Source organism: Aplidium turbinatum, chromosome 10 (genome assembly GCF_918807975.1).
Source record: "Aplidium turbinatum chromosome 10, kaAplTurb1.1, whole genome shotgun sequence".
Lineage (NCBI taxonomy): Eukaryota > Metazoa > Chordata > Ascidiacea > Aplousobranchia > Polyclinidae > Aplidium > Aplidium turbinatum.
Window position 1 is genome coordinate 2790864 of NC_137481.1, and position 27328 is coordinate 2818191.

At 40.6% G+C, this 27328-nt stretch overlaps 1 protein-coding gene across 1 annotated transcript; it reads left to right on the plus strand.

Moving 5' to 3' along the window:
* Positions 1–2359: 2359 nt before the first annotated feature.
* LOC145778194 (uncharacterized) lies at positions 2360–27315 on the plus strand. The gene is made up of 26 exons (XM_082589638.1): positions 2360–2437; positions 3591–3700; positions 5188–5281; positions 5847–6018; positions 6603–6697; positions 7014–7214; positions 7407–7565; positions 8426–8588; positions 9119–9320; positions 10564–10747; positions 11681–11788; positions 12198–12433; positions 13461–13634; positions 14440–14591; positions 15059–15177; positions 15468–15590; positions 18145–18237; positions 18589–18760; positions 19216–19367; positions 19743–19877; positions 20569–20769; positions 21506–21625; positions 22336–22413; positions 22828–22896; positions 24266–24445; positions 24989–27315. The coding sequence occupies exons 1-26, from the start codon at positions 2384–2386 to the stop codon at positions 25166–25168; spliced, it is 3726 nt and encodes a 1241-aa protein (XP_082445764.1). The 5' UTR covers positions 2360–2383; the 3' UTR covers positions 25169–27315.
* The last annotated feature ends 13 nt before the right edge of the window (positions 27316–27328 follow it).

Sequence of the window (27328 nt, forward strand, 5' to 3'; positions counted from 1 at the left end):
CGTTTATGCAACTTTAGGCTGATATGAGCATTTTGACGTGTTAACCCTCCTTGCATCAAGTCACATGCTTGGTCCTTGTAGGAATTGTTTTAATTTTCTTGAAAACCTAACCTTTGTCCAAAAATCATAAACTTGCTCTAAAGTTTGTCTGCTAATCAAAATAAAAACAAGGTAGTATTAAGTCATAGGCTATAAAGTTTTGCAAAACAAACTCTACGAGTATTTAATAATGAACAGGGTTCGATCTTAGCACTGGTCCTCTGGCCAATGTCTAGTGCGAGTTCCCCGCGGACCAGTACAAATCGTTTCGCACTGGTCTGATTGTCCAGTGCGAAAATATCATCGTATTATGTCGTTTGATCGTTTAGAATGCGTGGTTCCCGTTTGCGCTTCTCTTCAAACAACAAAACACGTAAGAAAAAGACAATCGCAACATCACGTGTTAAATCGTAAGAAGAAAGCAATCGCAACATCACGTGACGGTGTTAAATCGTAAGAAAAGGGGTAATCGCAACAACACGTGAGCTCTGGTAGCCTAGTTTCGACCCCAAACCTGCCATACATCAATGGCTGGCAAACGATTCATCTGTGAGGTCAAGAAGGCCCGACACTGGCTATGTGTTTACAAGGCCAGACAAACACACATCGGATTCTGATTATAACCCCGTGATCGTCCCGTCATCAGATTCCGATTATGACCCATCATCGGATTCAGATGCAACATTCAAGCGACCACCACCTGTAAAGCAGCGGCTGAAATCAAGACGCCTCTTTGTGCCTGCCGCACAACAACTACTTAAGAACGCAGAAGAACTTGGTTTAAGTGCGGCGCACTGGACGAACCACATGTGGAACACAGAGCGGCAAAATCACACCTCCACGCTCCGTGACTTCATACCCGACGCCGATCCCCGTCCACCAGGGATGTCCCTCGCAAGGCTTGCGTGAGTCAGGCTTAACCGCCTGCGAACTGGCGTCGGCCGCTTTCGTTCGAACATGCACAAGTGGGGCCTGGCTCCTTCATCAGAATGCGAGTGTGGTGTCACGGAACAGACCGCAGAACATGTCATCCACCACTGCCTAACCCACCGGCCTCCACACGGTGCGCATGGTCTGAGGGTCCTGGACGACGAGACTGCTGAGTGGCTGATGATTTCCTGTCCTCCAATCTAGCCTGGAAAGATCGCTCATACGCCATCATCTTCATCGGATTCAGAAATTGAAGAAGAGCCCCAAGTAGATTGAAGACTCAACGTAGATTGAATGTCTTGCCTAGATAAACTGTTGTGACTGTTATTGCCATTGTATATTTCCATGTTATTGCCACCATTCATTATTGTCGTTTTAAGGTGGTTTTCTCTGGGTTGGCCTCGTGCTTCCCATGACAATCTTGTTTTTATCAGTAAACGGGACGGACCAGTGCGATCTCATGCGGACCAGTGCAAATGGTGAGCCACTGGTCCGGTTGGCCAATGCAAAAAAAAGTTAAGGTCGAACCCTGATGAATATGCACCAATTCACATGCTTGGTCTTTCTAGTGTCAAGATCCATATGCACGCAGATGCTTTATTCTGAACTTCCCATGCCTCAATTTTGTAGAGTTTTACGTGTGTAAAGTTTGTTTATGGTATTTTAAGGATTTGGCTATTGCTTCTGATTTGCAACACTGTAGTAAAAACCTGGTTGTATCCACATTAATTAGATATTAAACAGGATAGTTTTTGTTTTGCTAAGGAAGCCCTTGGTGTAATTTGCATGCTGTACTATGATATCAGTGGCTGGGATGGCGCAGCGGATAAGGCGCTCGCTTTCCAATCATGCAATCCTGGTTCGACTCCTGGCTTAAGCTAGTTGTTGACAAACATTGCTCACCTTTATCCAGGGTGTAATAAATTGGGTGGGCGTAGTTTCTAAAGGAAAGGCGGCCGAGAGAAAGGAACTGGCCACCCTACTCTCGTTAGTGCCGAATGCTTAGTATAATGAGAACCTTATCTTCTCTTCCCCGATGCTTGCATCAAGTATGGGACTCACCTTTTCCTTACTATGATATCATTTCACTTCTGTGTGCCGACCAACAATAATAGTTTATGTTGAGTTGGTGTTATTGTGAGCTAGTTGGGGTTCAGCTTGTAAGGATTCAGCGTTGTTTAGAAAGTTAAGAACCCTTGTTTTGTTTTGTTACAAATCTTTGAACAAAAACAAATATTATACTATCATGATTGGCTGAAGTAGATAACGGTTAACATCATGTGCTGCTGGTTATTTACAGGGGGTTGGAGAGAAAACATTAATGTTATCATCTCACTACTTAAAAAAGCTGCAAAATATTATCTTTAACATTTAATGTTGGTCTGTCTTAGGCCAGTCAGGATCTTCTCATTCAATGAACAAGGTGTACCCTGGAGAAGACCAACAGAATTCTGATATATTTGCACCGGTAAGTCCGATTGAAATTCTTCTACTAGCTTTTACATTCTGGATCACTGGTTAGCACCAGGGTTGAGAAAAACCCGGGTTTTTTTAAAAAAGCCCAACCCGCCCGGGTTTTTTTGTTTTTTTTTAAAAAAGATGCAAAAAAAGTAGATTCATGCTTATTTCACCTCAAAACTACTTTTTACGAGTGAAGTGCCTTTCACTCACAGTACATGCTTGCATAACTCAATAAAATAATGCACTAGGGCTGTTGTTGCTTGAATGTTGCATCATCCATTAGTTTCAAGATCAAGTTGGATGTTGCATCATCCACTGATTTCTATACCAAGTTGATGCTACTGTGGTAGAAATCACATTATTGCATCATTTGTTTAGATTTGAAGGCAAGGAGCATTTATGCCATCATGTTTAAATATTTTTTATCATTTATATATATATTATATATAGTAATGGATGAGCAATTGAGCGATTGCGTGGCCAATTAGGCAAATGCTCTGAAACAGCCATGCGTTAGAATCCAGAATCTGTAATTGGTAAATAGCCTCCTAAATTGCATTTCACATCATACATACAGACTACAGTAGAGTAGTACTTTCACCAATTTAACTATAAGGCCTTCTTGCATAAATGAGTTTTAGTGTAGTATACACAAAGTGACATGACTTGATTCTTGTGTACTGTGCAATATCCACTACGTTTTCAGTTTATTCTTGGAAATTACTTCACAATCACATCCTTAAGTCCTAATTTAAAGTTTGTTGTAAGTGCCTTGTTGTGTTTTTGTAAATTTTTTTAATTTTCCAATAAAAACTGGACAAATATGATGCTCTGGGTTTTTTTATGGGTTTTTTTGTTTTTTTTTAAGTGGGTTTTATTAAAAAAACCCACCCGGGTTTTTTTGGGTCGGGTAGAATACCAACAACCCTGGTTAGCACTGAAATGTCTTCAGCTTTTTTATCTGTCCAATATTTTTTTTCCTTCTAGTTTTTGTCTAGGGTTGTTGACTGCATGGTAAGATGGTTATTGTTAGTGTAACGTTTATGTAAATGTTAGTTAACGTGCGTCTATTGCGGTTTCTGGTATGATCTTGATTTCTTGGGGTTGTTGACTGCTCAATCAAGGTTAGTGTAATATTGATTAACTTGTGCATGCCTTAGGCTGGGAATCACAGAATGGAGAATGGGGATGAGCACTTGACAACTTCCTTTTCAAACCAAAGTTTTAAAAAGTATGACACAATGCTTGAACGAGAGAAGCAGTTGGCAAGGTTTGATATTCTTTATTCTTCAGCTTGTTTAGAAATATCTCGTTTGATATTTTGTGTGGTAGTTTACTTAATCAACTTGAAATGGTGTTAAAACTGATCAAGCCGTTTACCAGCAGTAGACTAGGGCCCAAGGTGTTAAAAATAACTAGGTTGACTGACTGGAGAAAATTAATGTATAAATTAAAGTATGACTGGAGAAAATTAATGTATATGTGTTATACTGTATATATATACTGCATTGACGTTTTATCATAGTTCGTCTAATCCCCCACTGTCAATGTCTATTTAATTTTAGTCTAATGTACGTTTTGATATCTAACATTCTGGGCTGAACACGTCCGCAGTGGGTGGAGATATTGTCAATGTTTTGGCGTTGTGGAATTGCAGGTGTGATAATGTGATACGCTCAAAGCAGCGAAGTACACACCTCAGATACGTTACTTTTCCATGAAGCCACCATCTGGTTATATCTTTATTGTATATGATATATATATTTTTTTGGCACCATCTTGATACCACCTTTTGGTTAATTATTGCATGATTATTGTGTTTGAGTGGATACTGCCAGTAAGCTTGAATATTTTACGACAGTTTAACACATTGCGTAAAGTATATTTACGTTTACAACAAAATGAGAGATCTTTACCAGTATTACAACAATTCCAATATACCAAATTCGTCACCCAGATAAATACAATATGTTTTTATTGTTATTGGTTTTGAACCGTTACCTGATCTCAATTGACGTCATGTTCAATAGGGATTGATCTTCTTTGCCCATTGTAGTTATGAGGTTACATCCAATTGTGTTTAAAAGAATATCGAATTAGTCAAGTAGAACGTAACTGCTGCCTAGGTAGCACAGTCAATAACTCAACCCTTTTCTACATCTATTCAACGTCTGCAGTCGTTGAATCAATGTAATAAATGGTTGATTTGCTACCTGGGAGGTTACAACTTTACATTCCGCTTTATTTTGTTTGGAATCGTTTGCCAGCTCACTGTGAAAGATTCAGGGATTACAAACAAAGCTGTTGTTTTTCTCAAAGTTCAGTTGGCGACCATTAATTTAGTCATTGTATATACCATCAAAGTGCCTGTGTGAAGTATTACCCCGAGATGTTTAGGCGTAGCAAAGTTATTGTGTGGTGGATTTTCTGTTGATTAGCAAGTACAGTAGCTACTGTAAAAAAGAGGTCAGAGAACACTTTGGTATTGGGATATTAAAACTTGGCAAGGAATATGCTTGCGAAATTCCGAAGTATCCGAATGTAAGTTCCTCTGCATATCTACTCCTCAGAGCTAGTTTTGAAGAATGCTGAAATTTCTGCTTGTATGAAAAATAAAACAGTCATTTGTCTATGAATTGGAATGTCGTAACTGCTCTGTTTGTGTTGAGAATTTGTGTTTGAAAGCTATGGCGATTGTTTAAAAAAGACAAAATTCTTGTTCAATAAAAAGCAAAGTGTGTTTTATTACATTTGCAGCCTGACACAAGACCCTTCGAGGGGGGATAGCCTTCATCAGGTCAATGATATTAGATTGGAAAACATTGACTTCGCAGATCAAAGCTTGCATCAGGTACAAGTCGAAATGTATTAATAGATGTGCTGTATGAAGTTTAAAAAGTAACGTTGGTGTTAGAAAGAATTAGTAGTTCCAACTCCCAAGTAAACACGAGCAGATTATTTTTGCATTGGGAAGAATGGCCCATTTATCATAAAGAATGGGGTTGCAATGGATGTGGTGGCATCACTTAGCTTAAGTTGAGTTTGTGCTCGTTATCCTCCTGATTTTGTGTTTCGTAGGTAGGCTACTGTAAAGCAGCTGCGCTCAGCGGACGACTTGGTGCTACCTTAGAGCAGTCGTATTAATCGTGGCTTAGACCCAGTGGCATGGGGTAGTTGTGCGGTATGGATAAGCTCCCTTCATAACGAAACACGTGTACGGTGCACCTATCACTGTCAATTCTTGCTATGCTCGACTGCTGAGCGCATTGTTAAATAATAAAAGTCTTAATGGCTCCCATATTAACGACACATCTGATGAGCTAAGCGCAATATTTTCGTTGTTCCAGTAAATACTCTGTCCAGTGCTGACTGCTGATAGTCAGGCAAAACTCACACAACGTTTTGTCAACATTTAGATCGCAAGAGACGGGGATACTTTTCTAATGAAAGCCGTTCTGAACCGGATCCCTCACTCTCGTGCGGTGAGGAAGCTGAACAAGAAAGACAAGGACATGTTCATGCCACTGCACTACGCCGCCCGGTACAACCATTTTGATATGTGCCAGTTGCTACTACAGCGAGGAGCAGGTACGAGCCTGGGCAATGGGCATTACAATCTTTATGGAGAAATTTTGACGTTTCTCATGTAAGGCTGATCAGTGCTACATGTGTAATATCACTATTACAAAGACAATCCTGTAGACGTTTTTTCAAGTTTGTTTTTTTGCTTTGTGCCCATGAGTGCATATGTTTAGTCAAAATAATGTGACTTTCTTCACAGTGTAGATTTTAACGATCTGTTTTAGCCTAGCCTAGGCTAAAACCTAACCAAGTAAGCCTCTACAAGTATGCGAAACTGCCAGGATTAAGCTCTGCAAGTAGCTTTCCCAGTCCGAGGATAAAGATTCAATCAATCAAAACAGATCGTTAAAATTACCCTGTAAAGTAAGCAACTATCATGCTTCTAAAAGCGAAACTCAATCAATTGCGTAATGTGACTTTGATGAACACCTCTAATACACCAGGTAGTACTTCTATTACACACTCTCCGCGAAGGCATAATATTACCAGAAAGAAAATTTGAGATTTTTTTTATTGTTGAGAATGAGCATACCTCAACATTGGCATAAATGTGCTAAGGACTGATTACGTAGTATTGTTGATCTCAACAGATTTGCATGCAAAGGGTGAAGATGCTATGACGTCATTGCATCTTGTGGCCAAGTACAAGCCGAAGAAGGAAAGGCTCTATGGTGCCGGTGACGGGGTGAGAGACTGCATTCTCAGACAGCAAATCAACCATTTTTTACATTGATTCAACGTCTGCATAAAACATTAGCCGTTTTGTGGGCGTGTGTTGGGCATGTCTACGTTTACTTCACCAGAGAAGCGACAAGACCCAGAAATTTTGGTTCGAATCTGCCCATACGCAGTAGAGCCGAGCTTAACAGCGCTGGTATTGTTTTGTCCATCTTTATACCTACTTTGCTACGTAAAACAAGATGCTAGATTTGCATGTGAATTTGGTGGATGTCAGACCAAAGTTTTACGAAAGCTTTTAACAAGACTGATGTTTTGAACAGGACAAATCCGATGTGTCCAGTGAGGATGACGCAGCAGCACAAGAGGCGGCCAATTTAAATGTCCTCAGCTTTCTCATATCATCCGGAGCACGTGTGAACGAGAAGGACTTTTATGGTCTCACTCCACTGCATCATGCGGCTCTGAGGGGAAATTCCGCTTGTGCTGGGAAGCTTCTAGAATGTCAAGGCATTGCTATCGAGGTATGGACGTTTTCGATCGAAATTCTTTGAAATTAGAAATGTATTAGACAGTTGGTCTCATTTGAGTCGGTATGGCAACTTTTGTTGTTGCAAGAACAACTCTTCATTGCTGAAAACTTCAGAGACGATGCATAGGTCACAATTGACTCATAATTGCTTTGATACGATCATCTTCGGTTGGTGTTGTCACAGGCGACCGACAAGCAAGCAATGACGCCGTTGCACATTTGCGCCATCTACGGTCATGTTGACATAGCCAAGTTATTGATCAGCGCTGGAGCAAACTTTCGATGCAAAGACAGCGACGACGGGACGCCGCTGCAGTTCGCCGCGGCTGAAGGAAATATCGAGGTATTCTGCTCTTTCTGGCGCTTTTTTGTCGGGTACAAACTAATGTCAGGTGCTTAGAGATTTAAATTCATTATGCGTGAAGCCAAGGGAGCCGATCTTTGTGTGCACTGTTCACGTTCAGCAGGCCATAGCTCCAAGATGGGTCGTAGGCGTTTCTCTCTACAGCAGCGTCTGTTCATTATTAAGGCTGGATTCAAGTAACTAATTACTTGTTACTTAAGTAATTCTCAATTACTTGAAATTTCAAAGTACCGTAGGCCTACAGTAATATAAAATGCTAAAAAATAAAAGCAACTCTTCATGAGCTGCCCCTTGCACTTTTGTGTCTTCTGTCACTTTTGGGTAGTTCTTGACTCCAGGGAGGGCTCAAAGAAATCGACCCAGTAATTGAGAACACCTTGGAGAACTTGATATTGATCTGAAGGGTCTGAATGAACAAAAAGTCAAAGTTCCTCATGATTTGGTAGAGAGCTTTGACATTTTTCAAATAAGAGTAAAAACGCTTTGTCAGAGAGATGTTACAATTTTGAGAAGTGAGAAGGTGTTTGAATACATTCTGCTTACTACAAATAATAATAATTGTGTTTTTATTTGTGCCCGTTGCGATTACATACAGTACACTGCGATCACAGATGCCATACAACAGACGACAGGAAGCAGCGAAGTGACATATAGTCTGCGAGTCATTTGCTCCCCTTATTTTGGCTTGCCATTAAGTGTCTTTGCCGAGACACAGCCGCGTGCTCTGGAGCGGTGTCGAACCCACGTTCTTTCGAACGTCGCGCAGACGTTCATACATATTTTTGACGTTCTTACAAACGTTCCTACGTCAGACGTTCTTACAAACATATTTTTCTCAGTTTGTCAAGCTGATCTTCAGTCAGTGCGAGAGCAACTCACAACTGCACATACGAGATCTGTTGGATGAGAAGGATAGTGACGGGAACACCCCGCTACACCTCGCTGTGGATAATGGCCACTTACCCATGACTCAATGCATCATAGAGCAATGCTTAAATAATAGTAAGACGAAATTTTTAGAAGTCTGCTGTGCAAAAAAGTTGCTTTAAATTTAAACTTTTGTTGAAATCACAGCTTTGTACTTAACCATGACAAGTGAATACTGAATAAGTGCTCAGTTTGTCTTATTCAATTAGGACGATCGATCATCCCACACTGCTTGCAAGGTTTATAAACTGTTTTCTTTAATAGGCCGCAAGTTTTTTCAGTTGGTGCAAGAGCAGTAGAAGATGCTTTTAACTCTCTTCACAAAGCGGTTGTTGATTTTGTCTACAATCCAACCTTATAAATGGATCATTGACTTTAGCTAAGTTTGAAGCATTGATAACTGAGGGAAGTCTTGAATCGGTGCTAACTTTGATCGCTGGGTTTTGAGAAGAATAAGCATTTGCGAAATGCAACCGAAATGAAACGCGCCACCAATGTGTGGTAATTGCTTACATGTTGTTGGAACTAAGCATTGGGATGCTCTGTCATTGTGATATAATAACAATATTATTGTTATAAATGTCATTTTCATTGTTGTCATGCAGAATATCCCGCTGCCCTGAACGTCTTTCGCTGCAACAAAGAGACTCCGCTGCACATCGCGGCGAGGCACGGCTCCATCGAGATCGCAAAGCTTCTCGTTGAGAAAGGAGCGAAGGTGAACGCGCGTAACGACAACCTTCAGACGCCGCTCTTCCTCGCTGCTCAGTTCAACCATTCCGAAGCCGTCGAGTTTCTCATCAAGTGGTAAGTGAAGCTGTTGTTGCGTTGATTCAACGTCTGCAGATATAAAAAGACATTGATTTGCTGGCTCGGTCTGATTTTTGCAATTTGAAATAAAGATTTTGATATTTTTGAAGTTTAGAGTCTTTCTGCAGATAAGAATTGTGACTCATCTTCTTATAGTAGTACGCCTATCATGAGCTTGAGGTTTGACGTGATTTAAAGCAATTTATGAGGTTTTTGCATAATAATTATGCAGTGTATGCACAAGTGCAAATTTTAAGGAATGTTTCAAGCGCTGCCATTGCTTTTGCAACAATGACAAGCAGATTATATTGATTCGTTTCACATTCACTGCCTCTTGCGGCATAGGGAAGCTATCGTAACATCCTGTAAAACAACCATAACATCCTGTTCTGATTCGCAGCAACGATTATTTATAATATTGGAACATGTAAGAGCAATTTGCATCAACGATTATTGTAGTGTTATTGCAACTATCGATGTTGGTTATCACTCAACTGAGATAATTTTATGCAACCTTGTATTAACTTGGGTTAATTATTGTCTGTGGGCATACATGTAAAATGGTCACTACCAACCACAGCGTAAGAGCCAAGGGCATTATCATTGAATTATTTATTATCGTAATTAGGCAGGTCGCTTACGTAATTGGTTTTGCGGTCAGTTGTTCAGTGGCGGGTTGCCCAGGGATTAAACATTTTGTTTTCCTTTTTCCTTTTTCACTTCCTTTTTCACATAAGACAACCACCATGTTCGTGTATTGTCCATTCTACAGTTGTTTCTTGATTGTGAGTTAGAACTTTTATTTCGCGACGCCGAGCGAAGACACCTACTCGCACTACACAACAAAGCTTGTACTGAGCACTGAGCAGCCATTGCATTGCCTGGTTACCACAATCAAACGTGTTTGTTGCATAACCGGTAGCATTGACTCGGGGTCGGGATAATTTTAGGGGCTCGGATCTCGAAATCTTCCCAGGAGGAGCAAAAATTAATAAGTTATTGGAGTCCTGTTGTTTTCTTTGAAACTGTTTGTGGGCCGGGCTCCTCGTTGACACCGGACGCATAGGGCCGGGCTCCTCGTTGACACCGGACGCATAGGGCCGGGCTCCTCGTTGACACCGGACCCATAGGGCCGGGCTCCTCGTTGACACCGGACCCATAGGTCCGGGCTCCTCGTTGACACCAGACCCATATTATTGGCTCAACGACGTTGTGTACAACAAAGCTACTTGTCTCACAGCGGCGCCAGCGTGGAGTCCCACGACACCGACAGCTACACCGCGTTGTTGATCGCCTCCAACTACGGCCACACCGAGACCATATCAGTGCTGCTACGGTACAAGGCCAATGTGCTGGCTGTGGATAAGAACGACAAGACAGTGATATACATGTGCGCTGAAGAAAACAGGGCGGAAGCATTGCAGGTTTGATTGTTAGAAAATGAATAACTTAAAATAAGTGTTATACGTTCTATCAGTTCAACAATTGAATGATTATAATGGTACAGATGCCAAGTTCAAATTGCGGAGATTTTTCTTTGATGAATAACGTTTCCAAAATTTCAATTACCTTTTGTCCTCTCCTCTCCCTAATATTTCAACTTGTTCAAAATTAATCCTGTGGTCTGCGTTGGCGCGCAAGTGGTTTGCAACCTCAGAGTCTTTTGAATTTTGATTGTCAGGTTTGTGTTCTGCAATACTTGTGCAGAGATTACAAAACTTACTAATGGATACTGAAAAGTTTGGGTGTTCATCAGGACAATTATCGTTTCTAGCACTAGTTGCAACGTTCATCTGATGAAATTGAAAGTAAAAGCAACAACAAACAGGTTGGTTTATTGCTTCACTGACGTTTCGCGCATCATGACAATGCGCATCCTTAGAGCGAATAACATACGCTCTGAAGATGCGCATTGTTACGGTGCGCGAAACGTCAGTGAAGCAATAAACCAACCTGCTTATTGTTGCTTTTACTTTCACTTTTATCAGATGAACGTTGCAACTAGTGCTAGAAACAAAAACTTACTAATTAGACTTATTTAATATTAAATAACTTACCTCTAGTAAAACAAACCAATAAACTTATATTTCTTTGAAAGATTATGAGAAGTTTGTGTGGGGACAAATGAATTATTCACGTGATCAAGTGTTTGTTCTTTAGCTTCTACCTTAGAAACCTAAACTACGAATTGCTTAGAAGTAATTCATTGACCGTTTTGTTGAACTAGTCATACGTTGATAGAGTGGGTGTGTTGTCTGCTCTGCAAATAAAATATTTGGCACAACAAGTTGCATTTAGCGCGATGGCAATACCGTGTTTCAGGATGCCTTTAATCAGTTTTTAATATTTTCTTTCAGGAATTGTTGAAACGAAAAAAGGTGCTATCCCTCCTGGAGGTCCCAGACCGTTACGACAACACCCCTCTGCATGCCGCCGCTACCAACGGGCACTTCGGCATCATCAAGGTCGGAAGCATAACTTTGCAGAGGAGTTTAATAAAACATTTCTGTTACTGGGAACCTCACCCAACTAAAGCAAACTTCCCTCTTAAAGCGGTTGACTGTCTCATAATCAATTAGTATAAAATGCCTTGTGAACAACACAGCAAAAGTTTAGCTGCTTCATTTTTCTAATTAGAAATCGATTTTGTTATAACTATTGCATCTTCTGTCTCACAACGTCAAGCGAAAAGAAGAGAATTGTGGCGAAGAGTTTTAATTGCAGTTGAATTAGGAATTATGGAAGAAATTTTAGTTTTTTTTGTGTCATTCAAAAATTTCTAGCTCTGTAGTGACAAGGGAGTTTTTGATTGCGAATGAACGTTGAATAGAATCAGATGCAGCCTTAGTTTGAACTCATCATCCTTTTCATCAGATCTTAGTGGAAGCCGGATCTGTGGTGGATGCAAAGAATGAGGATGAACAGACTCCCCTGCATCTTGCGGCTCAAAAAGGATTTGTCAAGATTGTTAAAGAATTAGTCAAGAAGAGGGCAGACATCATCCATGATGATGATGAGAGTGCAAATACGCCCCTGCATCTCGCTTCTCTCTCCGGGAGGGAACACTGTGTCCGGGAACTTGTACGGCTTGGAGCAAATATCGAAGCCCGGTAAGTTTTAAAGGGATACTAAAGGAAAAACCTGACTTGGCGATTTTCCACGTTCTTTGTGTTTAACATGCTACCATAAAACGATTTTCAATAAAATTTTGCCCCATTGCGGTCTGATCAACATTCCGCGCGTGCTTTTGTCAGAGCTTTCAAAACCAGAATGGGCCTGAGCAGCGAAGCGTGCGACTGTACAGTTTACGTCACAAAAGACGAGCAATCAGCTGATCACGCAACAGTTGTTACTGCCGGCGATTTAACTGTAGGCTATGTATGTATGTATGTATGTACATCAAAACAACAGTTTGCTCAAAACCTCAGATCTGATGTTAAAACACCAGATGTGGTAACGTGGCTTTTGTTATTGCTGTCTTTAGTGACGTATTCTCGAGCAGTGTTTGCACTTTCTGGTCATTTTGAAAAAAAAATGAAAATAAATGAAACATTGGACTTTGGGCCTTGCCACTTGCCAGCGCCATTGAAAACAAATTTTTTTCGGCAATTTTTTTGAAATGTATTCTTGAATGTTCAGTTTACGCATTTTAATGCTTAATTCCCGTTTGAAAATTTCATTTAGTATGCCTTTAAGAAGCAATTTAAGTTTGTGATTACAATTCCAAGGCAATTACCAACTTACCTTGCAAATGCTCAACCACGCGCTAATTGGAGCGTCATCTTCTCTTTAGGAGCGCTGAGAAGCAGATCTCAAACCATATCACCATCACAGTTGCACCATCGTTAAGCCACTTAACAGAGTAGAATCTTGCATGTTTTGGACAGTGGGACCAAACACTGGCTGCTTTCACTGATAGCTCTCCAGTAGCTTTATGTTGTAGTCTGTAAAACATTGCTAACAAAGGGTGACAAAAGGACAAAAGCTTAGCTCCAAAGGCTCGTTTTGTACGACAACAGCGATCTAGCGATGCGTTTGTTGCTTGTTCTTCTCAAACCAACCACCAGAGCAACATTTTCTTATTCCGTTCACTTTTGTGTGTTTTATATGGCATTGTGACGTCATAAATGTTTTTAGGAACGCAAAGCAGTGGACCCCGCTTGATTGTTGCGCCTCTGCAGGGATGCACAAGTGCGCGCTCGTATTGTTAGAAGCCGACTCTCCAGTGGATCCGAAAGACAAAAGGAAGATCACTCCTCTGCATCTAGCCTGCAGGAACGGCCACACCAGAACTGTGGAACTTCTGCTTCAGTGAGTTCCTTGTTCCACTGTGAATCGTTATTGTCGTTAACTTAATTCACTTTAGATATTTCTGTGTCTGGGATATTTACTTCATGCTTTATCTTTTACATTATCTAACTAATGCATCACTTTGAAACATGTTATCTTCAGAAGATTTTGTTAGTTTTACGTTTATTCTAAAACGAGTCAGAGGAGATTCTTTGTCATGTTTGTTTGTCGTATCCAGGCTTACACATGGTGGTTGATGATTTATATGAAGTGGACGGGAAGGCAAGGAAGCCAATCTTCGTGTCCACCTTCAAGCGTGGCTCTAAGTGTCTTGTCAAAGACACAGCCGTATGCTCTTGAGCGGTGTCGAACCGGTGCCCTTTCGATTGCCGTTCCAGGGCTCTTTCTTTGTCATGTTCCAATTCAAGTGACCGAGTAGCGAAAGTTTCTGCATGGTGCTAGAAAACACGCCGGTTCGACACCTACTGAGGGCACACGTCCGTGTCGGAGACAAGATTCTTCATGACATGTTTAAGGGTGGACACAAAGATTAGCTTCCTTTATTTTCGTCCAACTAACCTCAATCTTCAACAAACTATCCTGGATATGACAAAAGGTGTCGAGTGCCTTCCCAGACAGCAAATAACCATAAATAACCATTCTTTACATTGATTCAACGTCTGACAGTTGGCTTGCTGTCTGGGTTGGTGTCACACACATCGGAGATTTACCTGCTTCTCTGGCTTGTCGTTTCTTTGACGATACGTTGACGTCATATTGATGTGTTGGTGATGCCGATTTTCAGCTGGTAACTTTTTCATTCCAGCTGGAACGCTGACGTCACACAGCGTTCAGTGCGCGGTTTGAACGCTTTAGACTTCGCGATCGAGAATTCCCAAGTGGAATGCGCGGAGGCGATCATCAACAGCGGCAGGTGGCGAGAGGCACTGCACAACAGATCGCTGGACTTCGCGTCAGGTATGGTTATTGGTTAGCTATGGTTGGCAGGATATGCAAATGCAGACAGGAGCATACGATGCAACATATACTCGAATGCCCTGTCCTGAAAGCAAGATGCTCTGTCCAGGATTTAGCTGAGTTCAACGATAGAGCAAGAGCTTGCGTGATGCTCTGGTTTGCGGTCGTGTGACACGCGATGAGGAAGAAGAAGATGAGCATTGAGCAGGAGAACTATTTTGACCAAAAATATGAACGTTCATCTGTGGGATTTGGAGTGAGGATATTTTAAATTTATATTCATGAAAAACATTTTGTTAAAAGTGAACAAAGACTGCCCAAAATGTAAAATATAAATTCACGTATAGCAAATGCATCGAAAATTAGTTTGTTTTATCTTCTATGCTACAAACCGAATAATGTGATTTGTTCGATGTTTAACACCAATAAGACTTGAATGAAAATTACTGCTCCTTTGTATTTCACAGATCAGTACGTTGACACTCCCATGAGGAAGCTTATAAGGAGAATGCCTTCTGTGGCTGCTCAGGTGTTCAGAAAGTGTCTGCGTGATAACGGGCGACATAAAGACCATCCTAGATACGAGGTACATGCACCCAGACAGAAAATCAACCGGTTTTTACATTGACTTAATGTCTGCAGACTTTAAATCAATGGAAAAACGGTTGATTTCTTCAGTGGTTTGCTCTAGAGCGGATAAGGAACATATTGTAGTCAAAAGTCTAGTAAAGAATGCCAGATCTTGAGATGTCACCAGTGACGCACATGGCGTCATCACCTTACGTCATCGGTTGATTGTAACCAGGATCTACCTCAAATAAAGCAACTTTTTGCTTTGCATCTTTGCAACAAGTGAACGAAACAAATCACTTCCAGATATCTTTCGACTACGAGTTCTTGGATGATGAGTTCTCTTGCACGTTATGGAAGGAAACAGATGAGAACGCTGCTGAAGTTAATGTCTCTGCCATTGAGACCAACCTGCTTGGCTCCAATGAGGTGAGACGCGAGGGACATCTGTGTGATGGCCCAGTGGTTTGGTGTAGAGAAGTTTGGTTACCGAGGTCGGAGTTTATTTTGTAGCCTTGATTATTAATATTATCATGTCATTGAATGATTTCGTTCAGTAAAATGTATCGTTTAATATTATGTTTAAAATGATGTCACAGCTTTTGTTTCTTTTCATTTGTAACTGATATAAATTTATTGGTGTTTGTACTTTCACACCGATACATATACACTTAAATTGTGTATACTATCTATAATTGTGTATTAATACTATCTATAATTGTGAATTGTGTATTATAATTGTTGTATTGTGTAAATTGTGTATATATGCTACTATCCAGTTATTATAAATTGTGTATATGTATTGCTGTGTCTCTGGCAAGACACTCAGTGACCAGTCAGAAGGTGGCGTTGAGTATTAGTCTCTTTCCTTCCACTTGGTATTCTATAAGTATAATACTAAGCATAAGCCTGGATGCGACAAAAATCATTTGCATCTGCTATAAGCTCAGGGTGATGATGAACTGTTCCATAGTGATCAAGCAGCTTTGTGCTAACGCCAAGTAAATTGCTCCTTCAAATTAATGGCGAATTAGCCTCTTGAAGAAGTCAAATGTATCAGATATGAACGAAAGGAACGTCTTTTGGTGGTGTAGCACATGCGCACCAGAAGAGAGCAAAATCCGTCTGCAGGCGTTGAATCAATGTAAAATGGCGGGTTTTTGCTGTATGAGGTGTATCTTATTTAACTAAAAACGTTCGAAAAGTTAACAAACCGTTGTCATTCTTCAAGGCCTTCCACGGTGTCATTCAAGACTTCTCTGATCTTACACAACCGTGTGATGCTCTGGTATACGACGCCTGTGTGTGCGTGTTTGCATGTACTCAGCGTTATGTGTTCGACATTTCCGTATCCGTCATCGAATGCCTTCTAACACAAATTTAATTTCAACAATTACTAACATCTGCCATTGTCTTGCGTCTGAATAATTTAAGTAATAAGAACAACCAAGCGGTTCATTTATCGTGTGTGATGTCATACGTAAAGTGTTTAAACTTTCAGCTCTATTCGAGAACTAGATATGACGTTGTTGTAACGTTATTTGATATTGATGCTGAAATAAACGTTTGTGTTGGTGCTTATTGTTTTGATGACAGAATCGATGGCTTTGATGTTGAAACGACGGTGTTTGTGCCAATGCCTTGATGCTGCGTGTGTTGTTTGCACGTGCCTTGTGATGCTCTGTGTTATCCCACTGGAGAAGTTGTAATGTTGATATTCTTAGCTTTATAGTTTCTAGAAAACCTGAGAACTTTTGAAGTTCATCAAACATCATCATCATCATCATCATCATTTTCAGCCTGTGAGCCCACTGCAGAGCGTAAGCCTTCCCCTTTTCATGTCAATTTACATGATTATGTGCTAGTTGGTACCAATTGGTTGTATTGCATTGTTTGTCAATGTCGTCCCTCCATCTTACTTTTGGTTTTCCTTTCTTTCTTTTGGTTTCTCGTGGTGTCCATGTTGTTAATTTTTTAGTCCATCTATTGTCCTGATATCTTGCTATATGACCTGCCCGGGATCATTTTAGTTTCTTGATTGTGCTCAATATATCTCGTAATTTCGTTTGATTTCTGATCCATTCGGCAGTCTTTTTATCTCGCCATGTTAAACCCATCATGATTCGTTCATGTGCTCTCTGCATAGTTCTTAGTTTAAGTGTTAATTTCTTTGTAAGGTTCCAAGTTTCTGCACCATATGTAGCGTATGTAGCGGTTGACATCATAATGAAGCATATATCAAACATCATAATGAAGCATATAAGCACAAAAGCTGAGTATCATGTGAAACCCTCATGGTTTAAATATCGTGTCACGTCACATTATGTCATCAAAGGAGTGAAATCGTTCATTAAATCCATCCCATAATCATTTTGTGGAATGCATTTAATGGAGAACTTCGGTACCGGCATGTGCGCGCTTGTACGTGCATGCCAATCAACTGGTATAAAATATACCAACGTGTCGGTCTATATTGTACGTTTATCCAACATTGTAATATGTATATGAACTGCAACGTTGTTTAATATTCACATGTGATTCCTCAGCGAAGGAAATTGTTCGTTTTTTACTTTGATCTTTTAACGTATATAGACGTTGAAACGTTGTGAATAGGACCGGTTGTATTTGCTGGGGTTCTATCTAATCCATTTATGAGACAAAGCATAAAAAATCTCAATGTACATTTGTCTGCTGAAGTATGCAATTACGTGTTGTTCCTGCTATGCTTTATTCGTTCGCCAATTTCGATTCAGTACAAAAGGGTTATGTCTCGGGGATCCTCGTATGCTGCAAATTCACAACTTTTACTGTTTATTCACCAACACATGAGCCATGACCAACTAGTGTGGTCATGCATGAGTGGATTTGTTTGTTGCATCACAAGCCTGGCTTGGTTACGCAAACTGACTGTAGCAATCCCTCTACAGTCTACGTAGGTCACATTCTCCATTTTAAAAGATTTAATTCCTCTTTCATTCCTCAGTGGTATGACGACAACGGCAAGGTGTTAAAGGAAGCTGTCCCTTACACTGACGACTCTTCCACCTTGATGGTCAACCATCCTTTGTACGTCATGGTGAGTACGTCATCTTCAGACATCCTTTGTAACGTTTCACCGCCTCACTATGGATGGAAGCCATGCATCTCCAATATAAAGCTATGTCGTGGCGCATGCAGAGAATACTACTTACGTGGCCTGGTGCTGAGAGCCTGAGTGCCACGTTCGATAGGGCATCGGTTCGATACCGCTTCAAAGCAAGTTGCTTTGCCTTTGGAAGGATACTTAATGCCATGTCTGAACGTGGGCATAAAGATTTGCTTTTTTGTCTTTACGTTTACTTCATTTGAGTCGTTTATTGTAAAGTTTGTATGCGGAAAACAAACAGTGAAATAACCGGTCACTGACGCTGAATTTGTTTCGTTTCAGGTGAAATCGAAACGAGTCAGCTTAATGCGCCACCCACTGGTGATAAGCCTTCTCAACCACAAGTGGCGCTCTTACGGGCGCGCCTTCTATTACACCAACTTGCTCATATACATGTGTTTCATGGCTTCCCTTAATTCCTACATGCTGACCGTTCCTCCGCCGTACGCCATACGTAAGTTGATTGACGTGCTCAAGAACTAAAGATGGTTTCTCAGTTTTTACCAAAATCTGAAGCCGTAACTCCAAACGGATTTAATAATAAAAAATTATTTGTTTATTACCTTGGCCGCATAGTTGTTCACCATGTATTTAATATCAATAAACCGACTATTACTTTGTTTTTACTTGGCTATGTGCACAAAACACTACATAGCCAATAAAGAGCGACCGGTTGACATGTTCAATGCTTGGTGGGAACGTCTAGTTGCGTTTGGCTGGACACCCAATGACATGGTAAAAGCAAACCTGACTATTTCTTCCTTTCCCATTCCTTTGAGCTAAATTGGAAAAGAAAATTCATTTTTTTTATTTTATGTGACGTTTGTCTCTTAGACCGCATGGTCCACCAGTAGGGTTGAAGCAACGCCCTTTGCACTCCACTAGGTTAAATATCGATCTTGTGTTCAGTGAGGAATGAAACCATCCCTGGGTCTTGTGTGAGGGTGAGGGTAGAAGCCCAGGGGGTTTGGGGGTCAGGTTGCACCCCCGCCCATGCAGAATGGCAACCTATAGCTCGGTACTTGATCTTAGTGTTGGCGAGTTTTGGATTGCTCAAAGAAGTGAGTGTTTGTTTTATGTTGCGAATTGAACATATTTTGTAGTATTTTTTAAAGATAGTTTCTTATGTTAAACAGACAAGGTCACCGTTCCTGTCACCATTTATGCCTCCAGAAATGTTCGATACGATGGGTCAAATAAAATACAAACTCCCAGACTTCAGCACCGTTGTAACTGCTTGTTGTGGCATCAAAGCCCCATTGTCAGCAGATTCTATCTTTGCACAATGCACATAGTGGAACTAATGACTTGATCTTCTGTTAGTTTAGATGCGTTGTTAATGTCGTATAGTTTCGTTTAGAACAAAATCCACATCTAGTCTAGTGAACATGAATGTGCTGATGCCACGTTGTCCAACTCGATGCTTTCTGTTCCAGTTTTATCAAGTTTTCACGAAACGAATCTCGTACATCAAAAGCATCACCAACTCTATTGAGATGTCTCTCTACGTGCTCTCAATTCTGCTGGTCATTGATCTCACAACATACGCGGAACAAACCGGGATTCGTGAGGTATTTACAATTCCAAGATCTATTCAGTAGCTTGTGTTTATTTCCACCTAACACATATGTCAAGTTACATCATTTCAACATCAAATTTACTGAGCTTTCTGATATGGACAGTTTTGTTTTGCAAATTAAACCGATGACGTTTAAGAATGATTTATAATCAAAGCAGATAAGTGGCATTTATTCAAAGAGAAGATCGGATGTTACATTCTTAATTTCTCATAAATTTACATCTTTTTCGTGTATATGTTTAAACGCGCTTAGTTATTGCAATGTCATATTGTAGTGGATTTCATATACTAAGTAATAAGTATATTACAAATGCAGAAGTTTTAAACCACGTACATCAAAGTAAGGAAGTATTGAACAACATAACTCAAAGGTAACTCAAATTTCTCGGTCGCATCTTCAGAAAAGAAGAGTTCGAAGATCTCTGTCTAAGCGGTGGCCTTTTCGGGAGATGTGCTCAACTGCTCGTGCCAGACAACAAACAACATTTTTATTTAATTTTCAACAAAATAAATCAATCAGCCAACCGAAAACACTTTGGGATACTGCACAACAAAGGGAACATTGGAAGAATTTACGAACTGAGCATCTAGTTCATCAAAGGCCGCATCGGCTATAATGCTGTAGTAGTGTAGTAGTAGTTATTGTACGTGGAGTGAAGAGCAAGATTTACATCTTCATTTAGGATTGGCAGTGGCAATGTGGAGCTGCGGCTCTCTTCCTTTCATGGATGGAGCTTCTCCTTTTCATCCAGAACTTCCCAAGGTTCGGGATCTTCGTCCTCATGTTCGGTGACGTCCTCCGGACCTTCATCTCATTCTTCTTCGTCTTCCTGCTCTTCATCTTGGGATTTGCTTTCAGCTTCCACGTCCTCCTTCAGAATCAGGTAACTGTTGTGGCGACCCAGACAGCGAATCTACCATTTTTACATTGATCTAACATCTGCAAACGTTGAATCAATACAGAAATGATGAATTTTACTATCTGGGGGTGCTGATAGACGTAGTATTCATATATGAATAATGAATGTTGATTATTATTTGTTATATGCTCGGAGCGAGAACTTGCATAGTTGCTGAGGTTTTGAACCGCTGATGCATGTCCGGCTACCGAGGTTGATAATTTGAACATTCCACTGATGGCTAAGCGTAGATGTCTTGGATGTGGTTTGCTTAACTACACCTGTAGGGACCGCACAAGTGTGTGATGCCACATCAGCACAAATGCCATTTGTTTGGCTTCTTCTGTAATATCGGCTTGTTACTCCTCTCGCAAGCTTTTTTCAAATTCTCGTAGAAACCACTGTCATTTTCTTACAATTGCAACAAGTCGCAAGGAGATTTTCACATTAATTTTCTATCAACTGCCAACATCTCTACCACCACCAAATAGCCATGATCCTCCTTTTAGGGTGAAACAGGCTGTCAAGGGTTTAGAGAGTAATAACTATATTTGATTTAATTTGCTCTGCTTGTTTTTTTGCTTGGCATTGAGCACTTTTTGTATTATTAATAGTATTTATTGTTTGATGTTACCAACTGTATTGACAACATCTCTACTGCCACCAGGTAGCCATGTTACCACGTGTAGTAATGTTAACTTCTGTCTGGTTTGCTGCTCAGTTTGCGTTCAACCAATGGTGGAACAGCATAGTGAAGACGTTCGTTATGATGATAGGAGAGTTCGAATACGAAGGGATTTTCAACGCAGAGTTCACTTCACCAAACGAGTACACAAGCCAGGTGAGGTCTGCGCTGTGCTGGTGGTTTAATCAAACCGGCGCTGGGAGAGAATTTGTGGCAACAGACAAATATTTCATTGATTGTGGAATATTTGAAAACTGAGAAACTTTCTCTTGAATTTTAATTTAAGTTTTTGATTCAACTTTTTTGCGATATGTCGTCTTTTTTTTTGCATTGAAGAAACCTTGTTGGTGCTGTTGGCTACAGGCATAACCACCACACTATCCAGACAGCAACATCTGTCATTTTTACATTAATTGGTTTGGTTGGTCTTTATCCTCGTACTGACAAAGCCTTGATTGGTTATTCCTGGTAGTTTCGCATACTTGTAGAGACTTTCGACGCAGGGCCGGTTACCGAGCTTGGTAGAGTGAAGTTTTCCGATTGTTGAAGTGTTGTTGCCGGGGAATTATTCCATTCACTAGGTGCGCTGAATGGAGAGCAGTCCTGAAATGGGTTGCTCAAGCGCACACCCCGAGAGCCGAACCAGCGCCGCGTGATCTTGAGCCGGGCGCGTGACCACTGAGCTAACGGGACGGACGTCTTAATTTAACGTCTCTGCCTGTCTCTTCTTCGGTGGCTCTCTGAGCCACTACCTCACAATAACTTAAAATTAATTCGGAATGAAATTATCGTGAGTTGTGGAATGCTGTCAACTCCCGCATTCCAATACGTAACTAATCACTGATGAAGTCCCTTTTGCATTACAGCTCCAGTATGAAGCCATCACTTATATACTTTTCGTGGTGTTCATGATTATCATGAGCATTATCATCATGAATTTGCTGGTGAGTTTTTCATATGATAAGATGGGTTGGTAAAAGTGTCTACGACGTAATCATTGAATGGGACTGAGTTTTGTGAAATATTTGCTGTCCACAAATTTATAACAAAGTACTTGTTCTGTTCTTCAATTTTCTTTAGATTTTTGTATTTTTTGTCTGATGACTGCAAGAAAATGTTCATGGTACTTCTTCCCGCCATTTTAATGCGCATGTGTAAAATATGTCACGTGATTGATGTTTAAACAACAAACCAGCTTATAAACGTTGTTTCCATGTTATATTATGTTCATGTAACACAATAGTAACGCATTTTACATAAGCACTGTATCCATTACAGATATGCGTTGCTTTCAGAGCTTTTCAAGGCAGTCAGTGGTAGAATAGCATCGAGTTATTACTAATGAACTATCTCTTTAGGTCGGTCTGGCTGTTGACGACATCAAAGCTGTTCAGGACAACGCGGTGTTGGAGAGCTTGGCCATGCAGGTTGGTCGCGGGTTATGTCTATTGTGTATATGATGTCACAGTGATGACACGTGTCCTGGTTAACCACAAGCACTATCAAACAGTGGAATCAATTCAGTGTGTCAGGAACGGGGTGTACAACCGGGACAGTAACATCCTCGTTTGCCTCGATAACTCCTTGGATAAGCACCTGGTTTCCCCAACAAAGAATGTTTCAGCATAAATACTATACCTCGCTGCCTGTATTTTAAAATAATATTTTTGTTGGAAATTTGAATAAAATCTGGCAACACCTTTTCGCAGCTCGCTCTCGTCTCGACAGTCAGTAAGTTGGATATCTCATTCTTCTAGAAACTCTTGTACCAAACTAACAGAACGAAACCTGACGAGGCTTTTCTCGGCCGAGGATAAAGATTGCCAGAATCAATCTACAAGTCGACTATTTCTCTTACATTTTCTGAATGGCCAAACGTTGCGAGTTTTGACCAACGCTTGAAAGGAACCTGGTTCAGCGCCCATCCAAAGCACGCTGCTGTGTGGACAGACAAGACCTTGCATTCTCTTCATCCGAATGTTCAGCCTTACCCGAGGCATTTTGTTTAGTTAGATATAGGTTTTGCTATCAAGGCATACCACATGATTGAACATGGTAGAGGTCATACGAGTTAATGGGCATACGAGGTTACAGGTTAAATGTCATACGAGGCAGAGGTCAAACGAGTTAATGTATTTGTTTTGCTAACTATTTCAAAGCTTCCATTCGGTCGAATCAATGTCTCTGATAGTGTTGTAGGAACAATTGAATTTAAAGCCTCCACATCTTAAATCTCGCAAACCCTTCTATCGCCATGCTACAGATCTATGTGATTCTAATTTTCACCTTCAAAGAATCGAGAGTAAACGTTGCGATGAGACTGTGAGACCAGAGAAGTTGACAATACCTCCAGGCACCTCACTCCCACCGAGATCAGAGTTACCCCGCAAAGATTGGGTAAAACTCAATCGTCTTCGTACTGGAGTGGGACGTTTTAATTATAATCTGTTCCAGTGAGTTCCAAATCGTCATCCTGTGTATGTGGATCAGCCTCCAATTCCCAAACCGCACAACACATCATTTATCACTGCCTGATTTACGGGCCTCAAATTGGAAATGCCAACCTTACAGCGCTTGGTAGCATCACAGTCCAATGGCTGCAGTGCCTGGATGAAGTAACGTGACCGGCTGACCGCTATCATCTCATACGCAAGAAGATAGTGTTGTACATCGCAATAAACCTAACTTTTTCAATATTCGTCATGGGCTTACGCGATCAGCCGCTGGTTGTTATTGGCAAGTTCTGGCCTTCTTCCGTTCTACAAAGCAATCCAGCAAACCATGTTATGTCTTCAGGTCAAACTCGCGTTCGACATCGAGTACACACTGCCTCGATTTGTCCGTCGTCGTTTCATGAAGAAATACCGGAAGTTTCTTCCTAACCAACACAGGAAGAGTCACTGGTTGACCCAGTGGTACCATTCGGAGGAGCATCTCAACCATCAGACGCTGGAAGAAGCTCTCAACCCCGAAAAGGTTGGTTTTGTAAATTACTTATATTCAGATGTTTCATGATAATTTCTCTGAAACTCGTGAATAATCTTCTAATCTAAGGAAAAATTGCGGAGTCTAAAAAGCCGAAACTAAACTCGTGAAAGAAAACGTTCCGAAACTGAGCTTTTTATCTTTAGCTTTGATCATCATTCGATTTGTTGCACTGATGATAAAAACAGTTTAGTTTTTGAAATGTTTCCTAACCTCAAGTTAGTTTCTGCCGATTGGTGTTTTATTTGTTTAGTCAAAATGACCATGGATTCCAACTATTTTGCTTCTGGCTTAAAGTTACATCTAAAAGTAAAACGATGTAAGATGTACGAGGTGAGATGTAAGGTGTCTTCGTCGTGTGAGCCCCTGGGACCGGGGGTCTATCCTTCTACCATCCCAGATTCACGACCTTCCTGGGTTACACAGGAAGGCTGCTAGAAGCAGCCAGTTTTTAGTTTCTTCATCCAAGGCACGCAGTATCTGCACGGATTATTTCTTAAGTGAACTTATATATTGTGGAATGCTTTCGCGCAGACCGAACTCCAGGCCATGGACGAGAAGATTGATACGCTGCAGGGCAAAGTTCGTGACCTGCGAGGTCAGGTTTATGGGCTCATGAATCGCTCCCAACAGATCACCAACATCACCCAGGCCATAGCGAACCACTTCAAAATTGATTGGGAGAAAGACGAAGATGATCAGGAAGTCGGTTAAATCCAGTTTACACCGGTCTTTGGTGCTTCTGTCCCGTGCTCTACCTACCGGCAGTAGCTTACTTGTTTTGTTCACCACACTATCGTGCTTTGTATTCTGTAAAGTATCAAAGTCTGCAATAATCATTTGTTACTTCATAATCTGAGCTCGTTATCTCTTTTTTTGTTATCATGACGTCAGAATTGATCCACAAGACCCTTCGTTCAATTGCAAGTCGATTGATGAGCGCAAGATTGGTATGTTTTACTAAGTTCACTTGCTAAAGATTTGATTTATATCTGACAGTAATTCGTCAGTTGCTGAGAAAAGCATATTGTGCGACGTCATATTGCATATTGGGTGACGGGATCTTCGCACTTAATCCGTCTCTCCATTTGTCATCAGAATTCATTGTTCTGTCGCCTCCTTCGAACACTGAAACGAAATCGTTCGATTCGACTTCATATTGCGTGTTGGTTTACTACTGTACTGTCAGCTATGCCAGGTTCTGGTATATCATCGCTGAGTTACGGTACATATGTGAACGGTGCTCGTTAAGAGGAATACTAACACGTCGTCTATCCTTTTTGTAGCTTTATAATATGTCGAATCTGTGCAGTGATTTTGTGTCTTGTTGTCTTTTTCTCACAAGATGGCCTCCATGTCAACCAACCAATCAGGTTTCATTGTTGTTCCATTTTATATTTTTGTGTTTGTGAACTTCTCGAATATTTTGTTGCACTTGTTCAAGAAAGAGCAATTCGGCCACAATGCGCTCAAACTGATTGCTATCGCGCTTTGACGCTGCGGTATTGTTCTGGTTGAAAGCGTCTCGCTCTCAGGCAGGTGTGGGTATTGTTATGGTAGCCACCACTGTCTTTTCCCTATCATCTCATTAAGGCTTTTGTGGGGTGTTTCAACCAAGTCAGATTTATTAAAGTGAAATAAATGAAATTAAGTTGACAATGTATGTCGGTCTACCTCGTGTTCATATATTTCTACTACTTGTCGTCATGAGTGAATGGCCCAGTTCATGCGTTGACGACGTCTTTGCTTCCTATAAACTCAAAGTGGTCTCCACTCTGTAGTCAGACGAACACCTGAGTTACCACTTCAGATAGCAGCCTCCTACCTATAACGTTTTATCAAACCTTTTTATGATGTTTTTTTCATATTTTTGATTTGTTTACGAACGTACTCGTATTGTTATTTTAACTTTTACTAACGGTGCTTTAAGATATTGCGGTACTTTTACACGGTTGGTATTGCTTTCTCATGTTCATTCGGTATTGAAAAACTACTTGCTTTTCTGACATATTCTTTTCTGCGCACAGTGTTAGAACGCTGTAAAAAGCGTGTTTTCCGCGCTACGTCTTTCACATATTGGCATTGTTCAGTTTCTGGTGTAATATTAAAACTTGACTGCATTTCGCCAAACTGTTTTGAATCGTAGTTTAAGAAATTAATCACACCATAGAAGTCCCGTTTTTATACTTTGATTGATGGCTGGTATGAACTGTTTTTATTCCAAGCAACCACACAGATGATTGCACTAAATGATCGCTACTGAGCCTGTAGTTTAACACCACGAACGAATTCAATACTGTAAACGTGTTTTTATAAATAATTCAACGATCTACTTTCTAAACGAAAAGCTCAGGTCGTGGCCCAATAAAGCTGTGATAGTCGCTCTGTAACTATGTTTGATTATTTTCATGACGTCATATATCGGCTTCTTGCACTACAGCAAAAGGTACTGGAATGTTGCATGCAAAATCGCATTTGTAAATAATGAACTTAATTAATACTTCCACCTACACATTGCACTATGTTTTAAATGTTTATTGAACTGCTGTAACATAGCAAAGTATATTAGTTTAGAGGTTTTAGACATATTTTAAAGTTGCAACTCGGTAATTGCAATTTCATTAGAGCATGACGCGCGTGTGGGTTCGAATCCTTTACGGTTTTCTCATATGATTGTTGGTGCATCGCTGGTTGTTTAGATTGTTTTTCTTGCTTGTTTTAATCACGTCATCAATGTGCATTAGACGTGCTAGCGCTAGCTGTGTTTGGTCAACACTACCCGTGTAGAAAGGCTAATTTGCTGGCAGGGGACATGTTGGTGTTGCAATGACGACCTGAATACAAATCTTCTGAAAATTGAACGAGCTTGTTTAT